General features: G+C 50.6%; 1 protein-coding gene across 1 annotated transcript in view; it reads right to left on the bottom strand.

The window, feature by feature from the left end:
- Nucleotides 1-785: 785 nt before the first annotated feature.
- Nucleotides 786-17,019, bottom strand: part of LOC310952405 (intermembrane lipid transfer protein VPS13C-like) — a gene marked incomplete at its 5' end in the record, with an annotated part of 126,417 nt that continues 110,183 nt past the window's right edge. The window contains 4 exon segments of the mRNA XM_083921017.1: nucleotides 786-1,162; nucleotides 1,458-1,532; nucleotides 9,382-9,505; nucleotides 14,675-14,766. Of these exon segments, the coding sequence (XP_083777143.1) occupies nucleotides 1,061-1,162; nucleotides 1,458-1,532; nucleotides 9,382-9,505; nucleotides 14,675-14,766 (393 nt within the window). The 3' untranslated portion in view covers nucleotides 786-1,060.

Here is a 17,019-nt window from a genome sequence, read left to right as displayed (position 1 = left end):
TTAACGTTTTATGATTTTAACGTTTTATGATTTTAATGTTTTATGATTTTAACGTTTTATAATTTTAATGTTTTATGATTTTAACGTAAACACGTTTGTAAACTCAGTGACGCCTGCAGACGAGCAGCAGGGACGGAAACACCCACGACCAGGACACAAGACGAGCCTCCGGCACGGATACAAACACACGATTATATTTATTATATTATAATTATTATATCTCTTTATATGTTTATACATGTTTATGAACGTTTATAAATGTTTATACATGTTTATAAATGTTTATAAATGTTTATAAATGTTCATAAATGTTTATAAATGTTTATAAATGTTCATAAATGTTTATAAATGTTTATAAATGTTCATAAATGTTTATAAATGTTCATAAATGTTTATAAATGTTTATAAATGTTTATAAATGTTCATAAATGTTTATAAATGTTCATAAATGTTCATAAATGTTCATAAATGTTTATAAATGTTCATAAATGTTCATAAATGTTTATAAATGTTTATAAATGTTTATAAATGTTCATAAATGTTTATAAATGTTTATAAATGTTCATAAATGTTTATAAATGTTCATAAATGTTCATAAATGTTTATAAATGTTTATAAATGTTCATAAATGTTTATAAATGTTTATAAATGTTTATAAATGTTTATGAATGTTCATAAATGTTTATAAATGTTCATAAATGTTCATAAATGTTCATAAATGTTCATAAATGTTTATAAATGTTTATGAATGTTCATAAATGTTCATAAATGTTCATAAATGTTTATAAATGTTCATAAATGTTTATAAATGTTCATAAATGTTCATAAATGTTCATAAATGTTCATAAATGTTTATAAATGTTAATATGTGAGACGACAGAATCTTCAGACCGGCACAGAAAGAATCAAGTCGACAGATTTGCGTTCGACAGGAAGTCGTTAAAAAATCAACAGGAAGTCGACTCAGCCGTCTTTTACCCAGAATGCAACGCTGTAACTCTGTGACTGCGTTTCTCTGAGGAACAGAAGAAGAAGAAGGAGAGCGGGACAGGAAGTGACATCACTGCGAGCTGTGAGGTTTGAGGAAGCGTTGAGATTTCTGCCTCGCCATCAGACGCTGCTGCTGCGCCGCCACGGCGTCTGAGACGGCCGCCTGCAGCCTCTGTAACCATGGAAACCACACACACACACACACACACAGACACACACACACAGACACACACACACACACACAGACACACACGCACACACAGACACACACACACACACACACACACACACACACACACACAGACACACACGCACACACACACACACACACACAGAGACAGACACACACACACACACACACACACACACACACACACACACACACACACACACACACACACACACACACATTAATAATGATGTATAATAACAATAATGTTCATTAATCATCATAAAGATGTTTTGACCTGAGCAGAGTTTGAGTCTCGCAGCTCGACTCGTCTCACTGAGTCCTGAGTCTTCAGCTTCAGCTTCTGCTGCTCCTGAGACACAGACAGGTGAGAGACAGACAGGTGAGAGACAGACAGGTGAGAGACAGACAGGTGAGCAGACAGACAGGTGAGAGACAGACAGGTGAGAGAGAGACAGGTGAGAGACAGACAGGTGAGAGACAGACAGGTGAGAGAGAGACAGGTGAGAGACAGACAGGTGAGAGACAGACAGGTGAGAGACAGACAGGTGAGAGACAGACAGGTGAGAGACAGGTGAGAGAGAGACAGACAGGTGAGAGACAGACAGGTGAGAGACAGACAGGTGAGAGACAGACAGGTGAGAGACAGACAGACAGGTGAGAGACAGGTGAGAGACAGACAGGTGAGAGACAGACGGGTGAGAGACAGACAGGTGAGAGACAGACAGGTGAGAGACAGACGGGTGAGAGACAGACAGGTGAGAGACAGACGGGTGAGAGACAAACAGGTGAGAGACAGACAGGTGAGAGACAGACAGACAGGTGAGAGAAAGACAGGTGAGAGACAGACAGGTGAGAGACAGACAGACAGGTGAGAGACAGACAGGTGAGAGAGAGACAGGTGAGAGAAAGACAGGTGAGAGACAGACAGGTGAGAGACAGACAGGTGAGAGACAGACAGGTGAGAGACAGACAGACAGGTGAGAGACAGACAGGTGAGAGACAGACAGGTGAGAGACAGACGGGTGAGAGACAGACAGGTGAGAGACAGACGGGTGAGAGACAAACAGGTGAGAGACAGACAGGTGAGAGACAGACAGACAGGTGAGAGAAAGACAGGTGAGAGACAAACGGGTGAGAGACAGACAGGTGAGAGACAGACAGGTGAGAGACAGACAGACAGGTGAGAGACAGGTGAGAGACAGACAGGTGAGAGAGAGACAGACAGGAGAGAGACAGACAGGTGAGAGACAGACAGGTGAGAGACAGACAGGTGAGAGACAGACAGACAGGTGAGAGACAGGTGAGAGACAGACAGGTGAGAGAGAGACAGGTGAGAGAAAGACAGGTGAGAGACAGGTGAGAGACAGACAGGTGAGAGACAGACGGGTGAGAGACAGACAGACAGGTGAGAGACAGACAGGTGAGAGACAGACGGGTGAGAGACAGACAGGTGAGAGACAGACGGGTGAGAGACAAACAGGTGAGAGACAGACAGGTGAGAGACAGACAGACAGGTGAGAGAAAGACAGGTGAGAGACAGACAGGTGAGAGACAGACAGGTGAGAGACAGACAGGTGAGAGACAGACAGACAGGTGAGAGACAGACAGGTGAGAGACAGACAGGTGAGAGACAGACGGGTGAGAGACAGACAGGTGAGAGACAGACGGGTGAGAGACAAACAGGTGAGAGACAGACAGGTGAGAGACAGACAGACAGGTGAGAGAAAGACAGGTGAGAGACAAACGGGTGAGAGACAGACAGGTGAGAGACAGACAGGTGAGAGACAGACAGGTGAGAGACAGACAGGTGAGGGACAGACAGGTGAGAGACAGACAGGTGAGAGACAGACAGGTGAGAGACAGACGGGTGAGAGACAGACAGGTGAGAGACAGACGGGTGAGAGACAAACAGGTGAGAGACAGACAGGTGAGAGACAGACAGACAGGTGAGAGAAAGACAGGTGAGAGACAAACGGGTGAGAGACAGACAGGTGAGAGACAGACAGGTGAGAGACAGACAGACAGGTGAGAGACAGGTGAGAGACAGACAGGTGAGAGAGAGACAGACAGGTGAGAGACAGACAGGTGAGAGACAGACAGGTGAGAGACAGACAGGTGAGAGACAGACAGGTGAGAGACAGACAGACAGGTGAGAGACAGGTGAGAGACAGACAGGTGAGAGAGAGACAGGTGAGAGAAAGACAGGTGAGAGACAGGTGAGAGACAGACAGGTGAGAGACAGACGGGTGAGAGACAGACAGACAGGTGAGAGACAGACAGGTGAGAGACAGACGGGTGAGAGACAGACAGGTGAGAGACAGACGGGTGAGAGACAAACAGGTGAGAGACAGACAGGTGAGAGACAGACAGACAGGTGAGAGAAAGACAGGTGAGAGACAGACAGGTGAGAGACAGACAGGTGAGAGACAGACAGGTGAGAGACAGACAGACAGGTGAGAGACAGACAGGTGAGAGACAGACAGGTGAGAGACAGACGGGTGAGAGACAGACAGGTGAGAGACAGACGGGTGAGAGACAAACAGGTGAGAGACAGACAGGTGAGAGACAGACAGACAGGTGAGAGAAAGACAGGTGAGAGACAAACGGGTGAGAGACAGACAGGTGAGAGACAGACAGGTGAGAGACAGACAGGTGAGAGACAAACAGGTGAGAGACAGACAGGTGAGAGACAGACAGGTGAGAGACAGACGGGTGAGAGACAGACGGGTGAGAGACAGACAGGTGAGAGACAAACAGGTGAGAGACAGACAGGTGAGAGACAGACAGACAGGTGAGAGACAGACAGGTGAGAGACAGACGGGTGAGAGACAGACAGGTGAGAGACAAACAGGTGAGAGACAGACAGGTGAGAGACAGACAGGTGAGAGACAGACAAACAGGTGAGAGACAGACAGGTGAGAGACAGACGGGTGAGAGACAGACAGGTGAGAGACAGACGGGTGAGAGACAAACAGGTGAGAGACATACAGGTGAGAGACAGACAGACAGGTGAGAGAAAGACAGGTGAGAGACAGACGGGTGAGAGACAGACAGGTGAGAGACAGACAGGTGAGAGACAGACGGACAGGTGAGAGAAAGACAGGTGAGAGACAGACGGGTGAGAGACAGACAGGTGAGAGACAGACGGGTGAGAGACAAACAGGTGAGAGGCAGACAGGTGAGAGACAGACAGACAGGTGAGAGACAAACGGGTGAGAGACAGACAGGTGAGAGACAGACAGGTGAGGGACAAACAGGTGAGAGACAGACAGGTGAGAGACAGACAGGTGAGAGACAGACAGACAGGTGAGAGACAGACAGGTGAGAGACAGACAGGTGAGAGACAGACGGGTGAGAGACAGACAGGTGAGAGACAAACAGGTGAGACACAGACAGGTGAGAGACAGACAGGTGAGAGACAGACGGGTGAGACACAGACAGGTGAGAGACAGACAGGTGAGAGACAGACAGGTGAGAGACAGACGGGTGAGAGACAAACAGGTGACAGACAGACAGGTGAGAGACAGACAGGTGAGAGACAGACGGGTGAGAGACAGACAGGTGAGAGACAGACGGGTGGGAGACAAACAGGTGAGAGACAGACAGGTGAGAGACAGACAGACAGGTGAGAGAAAGACAGGTGAGAGACAGACGGGTGAGAGACAGACAGGTGAGAGACAGACGGGTGAGAGACAGACAGGTGAGAGACAGACGGGTGAGAGAGAGACAGGTGAGAGACAGACAGGTGAGAGACAGACAGATGAGAGACAAACAGGTGAGAGACAGACAGGTGAGAGACAGACAGGTGAGAGACAGACAGGTGAGAGACAGACGGGTGAGAGACAAACAGTTGAGAGACAGACGGGTGAGCAGACAGACGGATTAGAGATTCGTGAGAGACAGACAGGTGCACAGACAGACAGGTGAGCAGACAGACAGGTGAGAGACAGACAGACAGGTGAGCAGACAGACAGGTGAGCAGACAGACAGGTAAACAGACGGACAGGTGAGCAGACAGACAGGTGAGAGACAGACAGGTGAGCAGACAGACAGACAGACAGGTGAGAGACAGACAGGTGAGCAGACAGACAGGTGAGCAGACAGACAGGTGAACAGACAGACAGGTGAGCAGACAGACAGGTGAGCGGACAGACAGACAGGTGAGCAGACAGACAGGTGAGCAGACAGACAGGTGAGAGACAGACAGACAGGTGAGCAGACAGACGGGTGAGAGACAGACAGGTGTGAGACATACAGACAGGTGACAGATAGACAGGTGAGCAGACAGGTGTGAGACAGACAGGTGAGAGACAGACAGGTGAGAGACAGACAGACAGGTGCACAGACAGACAGGTGACAGACAGACAGGTGAGCAGACAGACAGGTGAGCAGACAGACAGGTGAGCAGACAGGTGAGCAGACAGACAGGTGACAGACAGAAAGGTGCACAGACAGACAGGTGAGCAGACAGACAGGTGCACAGACAGACAGGTGAGCAGACAGACAGGTGCACAGACAGGTGAGCAGACAGACAGGTGAGCAGACAGACAGGTGACAGACAGACAGGTGCACAGACAGACAGGTGAGCAGACAGACAGGTGCACAGACAGACAGGTGAGCAGACAGACAGGTTAGAGACAGACAGGTGAGCAGACAGACAGGTGCACAGACAGACAGGTGAGAGACAGACAGGTGAGAGACAGACAGGTGAGAGACAGACGGACAGGTGAGAGACAGACAGACAGGTGAGAGACAGACAGGTGAGAGACAGACAGGTGAGAGACAGACGGGTGAGAGACAGACAGGTGAGAGACAGACGGGTGAGAGAAAGACGGGTGAGAGACAGACAGATGAGAGACAGACCGGTGAGAGACAGACGGGTGAGAGACAAACAGGTGAGAGACAGACGGGTGAGCAGACAGACAGGTGCACAGACAGACAGGTGAGAGACAAACAGGTGAGAGACAGACAGGTGAGAGACAGACGGATTAGAGATTCGTGAGAGACAGACAGGTGCACAGACAGACAGGTAAGCAGACAGACAGGTGAGCAGACAGACAGGTGAGAGACAGACAGACAGGTGAGCAGACAGACAGGTGAGCAGACAGACAGGTAAACAGACGGACAGGTGAGAGACAGATGACAGACAGGTGAGCAGAAAGACAGGTGAGCAGACAGACAGGTGAGAGGCAGACAGATTAGAGATTTGTGAGAGACAGACAGGCTTCACAGACAGACAGGTAAGCAGACAGACAGGTGAGCAGACAGACAGGTGAGAGACAGACAGACAGGTGAGCAGACAGACAGGTGAGCAGACAGACAGGTAAACAGACGGACAGGTGAGAGACAGATGACAGACAGGTGAGCAGAAAGACAGGTGAGCAGACAGACAGGTGAGAGGCAGACAGACAGGTGAGCAGACAGACAGGTGAGAGACAGACAGGTGAGCAGACAGACAGACAGGTGAGAGACAGACAGGTGAGCAGACAGACAGGTGAACAGACAGACAGGTGAGCAGACAGACAGACAGGTGAGAGACAGACAGGTGAACAGACAGACAGGTGAGCAGACAGACAGGTGAGCAGACAGACAGACAGGTGAGAGACAGACAGACAGGTGAGCAGACAGACGGGTGAGAGACAGGTGTGAGACAGACAGGTGAGAGACAGACAGGTGAGAGACAGACAGACAGGTGCACAGACAGACAGGTGACAGACAGACAGGTGACAGACAGACAGGTGAGAGACAGACAGGTGAGAGACAGACAGGTGAGCAGACAGACAGGTGCACAGACAGACAGGTGAGCAGACAGACAGACAGGTGAGCAGACAGACAGGTGAGAGACAGACAGGTGAGCAGACAGACAGGTGCACAGACAGACAGGTGAGCAGACAGACAGACAGGTGAGCAGACAGACAGGTGAGCAGACAGACAGGTGAGCAGACAGACAGGTGCACAGACAGGTGAGCAGACAGACAGGTGACAGACAGACAGGTGCACAGACAGACAGGTGAGCAGACAGACAGGTGCACAGACAGACAGGTGAGCAGACAGACAGGTTAGAGACAGACAGGTGAGCAGACAGACAGGTGCACAGACAGACAGGTGAGAGACAAACAGGTGAGAGACAGACAGGTGAGAGACAGACGGACAGGTGAGAGACAGACAGACAGGTGAGAGACAGACAGGTGAGAGACAGACAGGTGAGAGACAGACGGGTGAGAGACAGACAGGTGAGAGACAGACGGGTGAGAGAAAGACGGGTGAGAGACAGACAGGTGAGAGACAGACCGGTGAGAGACAGACGGGTGAGAGACAAACAGGTGAGAGACAGACGGGTGAGCAGACAGACAGGTGAGAGACAGACGGATTAGAGATTCGTGAGAGACAGACAGGTGCACAGACAGACAGGTAAGCAGACAGACAGGTGAGCAGACAGACAGGTAAACAGACGGACAGGTGAGAGACAGATGACAGACAGGTGAGCAGAAAGACAGGTGAGCAGACAGACAGGTGAGAGGCAGACAGATTAGAGATTCGTGAGAGACAGACAGGTGCACAGACAGACAGGTAAGCAGACAGACAGGTGAGCAGACAGACAGGTGAGAGACAGACAGACAGGTGAGCAGACAGACAGGTGAGCAGACAGACAGGTAAACAGACGGACAGGTGAGAGACAGATGACAGACAGGTGAGCAGAAAGACAGGTGAGCAGACAGACAGGTGAGAGGCAGACAGACAGGTGAGCAGACAGACAGGTGAGAGACAGACAGGTGAGCAGACAGACAGACAGGTGAGAGACAGACAGGTGAGCAGACAGACAGGTGAACAGACAGACAGGTGAGCAGACAGACAGACAGGTGAGAGACAGACAGGTGAACAGACAGACAGGTGAACAGACAGACAGGTGAGCAGACAGACAGACAGGTGAGAGACAGACAGGTGAACAGACAGACAGGTGAGCAGACAGACAGGTGAGCAGACAGACAGACAGGTGAGAGACAGACAGACAGGTGAGCAGACAGACGGGTGAGAGACAGGTGTGAGACAGACAGGTGAGAGACAGACAGGTGAGAGACAGACAGACAGGTGCACAGACAGACAGGTGACAGACAGACAGGTGACAGACAGACAGGTGAGAGACAGACAGGTGAGAGACAGACAGGTGAGCAGACAGACAGGTGCACAGACAGACAGGTGAGCAGACAGACAGACAGGTGAGCAGACAGACAGGTGAGCAGACAGACAGGTGCACAGACAGACAGACAGGTGCACAGACAGACAGGTGAGCAGACAGGTGAGCAGACAGACAGGTGACAGACAGACAGGTGAGCAGACAGACAGGTGCACAGACAGACAGACAGGTGCACAGACAGACAGGTGAGCAGACAGACAGGTGCACAGACAGGTCAGCAGACAGACAGGTGACAGACAGACAGGTGAGCAGACAGACAGACAGGTGCACAGACAGACAGGTGACAGACAGACAGGTGAGCAGACAGACAGGTGAGAGACAGACAGGTGAGCAGACAGACAGACAGGTGCACAGACAGACAGGTGAGAGACAGACAGGTGAGCAGACAGACAGGTGAGAGACAGACAGGTGAGCAGACAGACAGGTGAGCAGACAGACAGACAGGTGAGCAGACAGACGGGTGAGAGACAGGTGTGAGACAGACAGGTGAGAGACAGACAGGTGAGAGACAGACAGACAGGTGCACAGACAGACAGGTGACAGACAGACAGGTGACAGACAGACAGGTGAGAGACAGACAGGTGAGAGACAGACAGGTGAGCAGACAGACAGGTGCACAGACAGACAGGTGAGCAGACAGACAGACAGGTGAGCAGACAGACAGGTGAGCAGACAGACAGGTGCACAGACAGACAGACAGGTGCACAGACAGACAGGTGAGCAGACAGGTGAGCAGACAGACAGGTGACAGACAGACAGGTGAGCAGACAGACAGGTGCACAGACAGACAGACAGGTGCACAGACAGACAGGTGAGCAGACAGACAGGTGCACAGACAGGTCAGCAGACAGACAGGTGACAGACAGACAGGTGAGCAGACAGACAGACAGGTGCACAGACAGACAGGTGAGAGACAGACAGGTGAGCAGACAGACAGGTGAGAGACAGACAGGTGAGCAGACAGACAGGTGAGAGACAGACAGGTGAGCAGACAGACAGGTACCTTGCAGTAGATCCTCAGCTCTGATCCCGTCACAGCCGGAGGACGATAGAAGTTTTCAAACAAACATTCCCACTCTCTGTTAAAATGGCCGACGAAGTCGATCTGCTTCACACACAAGACCCTCCTGTAAACAACAACAACAACAACAACGTTACAGTAAACAACAACACCCTCCTGTAAACAACAACAACAACAACAACGTTACAGTAAACAACAACACCCTCCTGTAAACAACAACAACAACAATGTTACAGTAAACAACAATGTTACAGTAAACAACAACAACACCCTCCTGTAAACAACAACAACAACAATGTTACAGTAAACAACAATGTTACAGTAAACAACAACAACAACACCCTCCTGTAAACAACAACAACAACAATGTTACAGTAAACAACAATGTTACAGTAAACAACAACACCCTCCTGTAAACAACAACAACAACAACGTTACAGTAAACAACAACACCCTCCTGTAAACAACAACAACAACGTTACAGTAAACAACAACAACACCCTCCTGTAAACAACAACAACAACAACAATGTTACAGTAAACAACAATGTTACAGCAAACAACAACAACACCCTCCTGCAAACAACAACAACAACAATGTTACAGTAAACAACAACGTTACAGTAAACAACAACAACAACAACACCCTCCTGTAAACAACAACAACAACAATGTTACAGTAAACAACAATGTTACAGTAAACAACAACACCCTCCTGTAAACAACAACAACAACAACGTTACAGTAAACAACAACAACACCCTCCTGTAAACAACAACAACAACGTTACAGTAAACAACAACAACACCCTCCTGTAAACAACAACAACAACAACAATGTTACAGTAAACAACAATGTTACAGCAAACAACAACAACACCCTCCTGCAAACAACAACAACAACAATGTTACAGTAAACAACAACGTTACAGTAAACAACAACAACAACAACACCCTCCTGTAAACAACAACAACGTTACACTAAACAACAACGTTATAGTAAACAACAACAACACCCTCCTGTAAACAACAACAACCTTACAGTTAACAACAACGTTACAGTAAACAACAACAACAACAACACCCTCCTGTAAACAACAACAACAACAAAGTTACAGTAAACAACAACACCACCCTCCTGCAAACAACAACAACAACAATGTTACAGTAAACAACAACACCACCCTCCTGCAAACAACAACAACAACGTCATTATGGTAAACTACATCAACACCCTCCTGCAAACAACAACAACAACAACAATGTTACAGTAAACAACAACACCACCCTCCTGCAAACAACAACAACAACGTTATTATGGTAAACCACAACAACACCCTCCTACAAACAACATCATCAACAACATCAACAACATCATTATAGTAAACAACAACATCAACAATGTTATAGTAAACAACAACAACAAAAACAACGTTATAGTAAACAACAATGTTACAGTAAACAACAACAACAACAACAACACCCTCCTGTAAACAACAACAACAACGTTACAGTAAACAACAACACCACCCTCCTGCAAACAACAACAACAACAACCTTACAGTAAACAACAAGAACAAGACCCTCCTGCAAACAACAACAACAATAACGTTACAGTAAACAACAACAACACCACCCTCCTGCAAACAACAACAACAACAACGTTATTATGGTAAACGACAACAACAACACCCTCCTACAAATAACATCATCAACAACATCCACAACATCATTATAGTAAACAACAACATCAACAATGTTATAGTAAACAACAACATCAACAACAACGTTATAGTAAACAACAACAACAATGTTACAGTAAACAACAACACCCTCCTACAAACAACAACAACAACAGCAACGTTATAGTAAACAACAACAACACCCTCCTACAAAAACAACATCATCAACAACATCATCAACAACATCATTATTATGGTAAACAACAACAACACCCTAATACAAACAACAACAACAACAGCGTCATTATAGTAAACAACAACATCAAAAACGACGATCCAAGACCAGGACCTGTGAGGGTCTGTGAGGGTCTGTGGGGATCTGTGAGGGTCTGTGAGGGTCTGTGAGGGTCTGTGAGGGTCTGTGAGGGTCTGTGGGGGTCTTTGAGGGTCTGTGAGGGTCTGTGAGGGTCTGTGAGGGTCTGTGAGGGTCTGTGGGGGTCTGTGAGGGTCTGTGAGGGTCTGTGAGGTTCTGTGAGGGTCTGTGGGGGTCTGTGAGGGTCTGTGAGGGTCTGTGAGGTTCTGTGAGGGTCTGTGAGGGTCTGTGAGGCTCTGTGAGGGTCTGTGGGGGTCTGTGAGGCTCTGTGAGGGTCTGTGAGGGTCTGTGAGGTTCTGTGAGGGTCTGTGAGGGTCTGTGGGGCTCTGTGAGGGTCTGTGAGGGTCTGTGAGGGTCTGTGGGGATCTGTGAGGGTCTGTGAGGGTCTGTGAGGCTCTGTGAGGGTCTGTGAGGGTCTGTGGGGTTCTGTGAGGGTCTGTGAGGGTCTGTGGGGATCTGTGAGGGTCTGTGAGGGTTTGTGAGGGTCTGTGAGGGTCTGTGAGGGTCTGTGAGGGTCTGTGAGGTTCTGTGAGGGTCTGTGAGGCTCTGTGAGGGTCTGTGAGGGTCTTTGAGGGTCTTTGAGGGTCTGTGAGGGTCTGTGAGGTTCTGTGAGGGTCTTTGAGGGTCTGTGAGGGTCTGTGATGGCCTGTGATGGTCTGTGATGGTCTGTGAGGGTCTGTGAGGGTCTGTGATGGCCTGTGAGGGTCTGTGAGGGTCTGTGGGGTTCTGTGAGGGTCTGTGAGGGTCTGTGGGGTTCTGTGAGGGTCTGTGAGGTTCTGTGAGGGTCTGTGAGGTTCTGTGAGGGTCTGTGAGGGTCTGTGGGGTTCTGTGAGGGTCTGTGAGGGTCTGTGGGGATCTGTGAGGGTCTGTGAGGGTTTGTGAGGGTCTGTGAGGGTCTGTGAGGGTCTGTGAGGGTCTGTGAGGTTCTGTGAGGGTCTGTGAGGCTCTGTGAGGGTCTGTGAGGGTCTTTGAGGGTCTTTGAGGGTCTGTGAGGGTCTGTGAGGTTCTGTGAGGGTCTTTGAGGGTCTGTGAGGGTCTGTGAGGGTCTGTGAGGGTCTGTGAGGTTCTGTGAGGGTCTTTGAGGGTCTGTGAGGGTCTGTGAGGGTCTGTGAGGTTCTGTGAGGGTCTGTGAGGCTCTGTGAGGGTCTTTGAGGGTCTTTGAGGGTCTGTGAGGTTCTGTGAGGTTCTGTGAGGGTCTTTGAGGGTCTGTGGGGATCTGTGAGGTTCTGTGAGGTTCTGTGAGGGTCTGTGAGGGTCTGTGGGGGTCTTTGAGGGTCTGTGAGGGTCTGTGAGGGTCTGTGAGGTTCTGTGAGGGTCTGTGAGGTTCTGTGAGGGTCTGTGAGGTTCTGTGAGGGTCTGTGAGGGTCTGTGGGGGTCTGTGGGGTTCTGTGAGGGTCTGTGAGGGTCTTTGAGGTTCTGTGAGGTTCTGTGAGGTTCTGTGAGGGTCTGTGGGGTTCTGTGAGGGTCTTTGAGGTTCTGTGAGGTTCTGTGAGGGTCTGTGGGGGTCTGTGAGGGTCTGTGGGGGTCTGTGAGGGTCTTTGGGGGTCTGTGAGGGTCTTTGAGGTTCTGTGAGGGTCTGTGAGGGTCTTTGAGGTTCTGTGAGGTTTTGTGAGGGTCTGTGAGGTTCTGTGAGGTTCTGTGAGGGTCTGTGAGGGTCTTTGAGGTTCTGTGAGGTTCTGTACGGGTCTGTGTGGCTCTGTGAGGGTCTGTGGGGTTCTTTGGGGGTCTGTTTGGGTCTGTGAGGATCTGTGAGGGTCTGTGAGGGTCTTTGAGGTTCTGTGAGGGTCTTTGAGGTTCTGTGAGGTTCTGTACGGGTCTGTGTGGCTCTGTGAGGGTCTGTGAGGGTCTGTGGGGGTCTTTGAGGGTCTGTGAGTGTCTTTGAGGGTCTGTGAGGGTCTGTGAGGTTCTGTGAGGGTCTGTGAGGGTCTGTGAGGGTCTGTGGGGGTCTGTGAGGGTCTGTGAGGTTCTGTGAGGGTCTGTGGGGGTCTGTGAGGGTCTGTGAGGGTCTGTGGGGGTCTTTGAGGCTCTGTGAGGGTCTGTGAGGGTCTGTGGGGGTCTGTGAGGGTCTTTGAGGGTCTGTGAGGGTCTATGAGGGTCTGTGAGGGTCTTTGAGGGTCTTTGAGGGTCTGTGAGGGTCTTTGAGGGTCTTTAAGGTTCTGTGAGGGTCTGTGAGGGTCTGTGAGGTTCTGTGAGGGTCTTTGAGGGTCTTTGAGGGTCTGTGAGGGTCTTTGAGGGTCTTTGAGGGTCTGTGAGGGTCTTTGAGGGTCTGTGAGGTTCTGTGAGGGTCTGTGAGGGTCTGTGAGGGTCTGTGAGGTTCTGTGAGGGTCTGTGAGGGTCTGTGAGGGTCTGTGAGGTTCTGTGAGGGTCTTTGAGGGTCTGTGAGGGTCTTTGAGGGTCTGTGAGGGTCTTTGAGGGTCTGTGAGGTTCTGTGAGGGTCTGTGAGGGTCGTTGAGGCTCTTTGAGGGTCTGTGGGGGTCTGTGGGAGTCTGTGAGGGTCTGTGAGGGTCTTTGAGGGTCTGTGAGGTTCTGTGAGGTTGTGTGAGGGTCTGTGAGGGTCTGTGAGGGTCTGTGGGGGTCTTTGAGGGTCTTTAAGGGTCTTTGAGGGTCTGTGAGGGTCTGTGAGGGTCTTTGAGGGTCTGTGAGGGTCTGTGAGGTTGTGTGAGGTTCTGTGAGGGTCTGTGGGGGTCTGTGAGGGTCTTTGAGGGTCTGTGAGGATCTGTGGGGGTCTGTGAGGTTCTGTGAGGTTCTGTGGGGTTCTGTGAAGGTCTGTGAGGGTCTGTGAGGGTCCCTGAGGGTCTGTGAGGGTCTTTGAGGGTCTGTGAGGGTCTGTGAGGGTCTTTGAGGGTCTGTGGGGGTCTGTGGGGGTCTGTGAGGGTCTGTGAGGTTCTGTGAGGTTCTGTGGGGGTCTGTGAGGGTCTGTGGGGGTCTGTGAGGGTCTGTGAGGTTCTGTGGGGGTCTGTGAGGATCTGTGGGGGTCTGTGAGGTTCTGTGAGGGTCCCTGAGGGTCTTTGAGGGTCTTTGAGGGTCTGTGAGGGTCTGTGAGGGTCTTTGAGGGTCTGTGGGGGTCTGTGGGGGTCTGTGAGGGTCTGTGAGGTTCTGTGAGGTTCTGTGGGGGTCTGTGAGGGTCTGTGGGGGTCTGTGAGGTTCTGTGGGGGTCTGTGGGGGTCTGTGGGGGTCTGTGAGGGTCTGTGAGGTTCTGTGAGGGTCTGTGAGGGTCTGTACCTGTTGGTGACGATGATGTTGGTCTTCCGGTGACCAGGATACGGGCAGTGATCTCTGAACACTTCACCTTCCAGCTGTTTAATCTCTGAACGCTGGAAACACAAACAAACTCCTCAGTTTTTATTTTATTGTTTATTTGTGCTTTGATCTTTTCTGATGATTTAGAATTACCCTACCCCTAACTACCCTACCCCTAACTACCCTACCCCTAATTACCCTACCCCTAACTACCCTACCCCTAACTACCCTACCGCTAACCACCCTACCCATAACCACCCTACCCCTAACCACCCTACCCCTAACTACCCTACCCCTAACTACCCTACCCCTAACCACCCTACCCCTAACCACCCTACCCCTAACCACCCTACCCCTAACTACCCTACCCCTAACCACCCTACCCCTAACCACCCTACCCCTAACCACCCTACCCCTAACCACCCTACCCCTAACCACCCTACCCCTAACTACCCTACCCCTAACTACCCTACCCCTAACTACCCTACCCCTAACCACCCTACCCCTAACTACCCTACTCCTAACTACCCTACCCCTAACTACCCTTCCCCTAACTACCCTACCCCTAACCACCCTACCCCTAACCACCCTTCCCCTAACTACCCTACCCCTAACCACCCTACCCCTAACTACCCTAACCCTAACTACCCTTCCCCTAACTACCCTACCCCTAACCACCCTACCCCTAACCACCCCACCCCTAACTACCCTACCCCTAACCACCCTACCCCTAACCACCCTACCCCTAACCACCCTACCCCTAACTACCCAACCCCTAACCACCCTACCCCTAACTACCCTACCCCTAACCACCCTACCCCTAACTACCCTACCCCTAACCACCCTACCCCTAACTACCCTACCCCTAACTACCCTACCCCTAACCGCCCTACCCCTAACCACCCTACCCCTAACCACCCTACCCCTAACTACCCTAACCCTAACTGCCCTACCCCTAACTACCCTACCCCTAACCGCCCTACCCCTAACTACCCTACCCCTAACCACCCTACCCCTAACTACCCTAACCCTAACTACCCTAACCCTAACCACCCTACCCCTAACTACCCTACCCCTAACCACCCTACCCCTAACTACCCTACCCCTAACCACCCTACCCCTAACTACCCTACCCCTAACCACCCTACCCCTAACCACCCTACCCCTAACTACCCTACCCCTAACCACCCTACCCCTAACTACCCTACCCCTAACCACCCTTCCCCTAACTACCTTACCCCTAACCACCCTACCCCTAACCACCCTACCCCTAACTACCCTACCCCTAACCACCCTAATCCTTACTACCCTTCCCCTAACTACCCTACCCCTAACTACCCTACCCCTAACTACCCCACCCCTAACTACCCTACCCCTAACTACCCTAATCCTTACTACCCTTCCCCTAACTACCCTACCCCTAACCACCCTACCCCTAACTACCCTTCCCCTAACCACCCTACCCCTAACTACCCTACCCCTAACTACCCTACCCCTAACTACCCTTATCCTTACTACCCTTCCCCTAACCACCCTACCCCTAACTACCCTACCCCTAACTACCCTTCCCCTAACTACCCTACCCTTAACTATCCTCAACCACTGTACCCCAACAACTGTACCCCGACCACTCTTTCCCTAACTGTACCCTGAGGATTGGACCCAGACATCTGTACCCTGAGGATTGTACCCTGAGGATTGTACCCTGACCACTGTACCCTGAGGACTGTACCCTGAGGACTGTACCCTGAGGATTGTACCCAGACCACTGTACCCTGAGGACTGTACCCTGAGGATTGTACCCTGACCACTGTACCCTGAGGATTGTACCCTGACCACTGTACCCTGAGGATTGTACCCTGACCACTGTACCCAGACCACTGTACCCTGAGGACTGTACCCAGACCACTGTACCCTGAGTATTGTACCCGGACCACTGTACCCTGAGGACTGTACCCTGAGGATTGTACCCTGACCACTGTACCCTGAGGACTGTACCCTGAGGACTGTACCCTGAGGATTGTACCCGGACCACTGTACCCTGAGGACTGTACCCTGAGGATTGTACCCTGAGGACTGTACCCTGAGGATTGTACCCTGACCACTGTACCCTGAGGACTGTACCCAGACCACTGTACCCTGAGTATTGTACCCGGACCACTGTACCCTGAGGACTGTACCCTGAGGATTGTACCCCTAACTGTACCCTGAGGACTGTACCCTGACCACTGTACCCAGACCACTGTACCCTGAGGATTGTACCCTGACCACTGTACCCAGACCACTGTACCCTGAGGATTGTACCCCTAACTGTACCCTGAGGACTG

The sequence above is a fragment of the Echiichthys vipera genome, assembly GCF_963691815.1.
Source record: "Echiichthys vipera genome assembly, chromosome: 1".
Classification (NCBI taxonomy): Eukaryota; Metazoa; Chordata; class Actinopteri; order Perciformes; family Trachinidae; genus Echiichthys; species Echiichthys vipera.
Note: the sequence above shows the minus strand (reverse complement) of the source record. Positions and strands in the feature narration are given on the sequence as shown.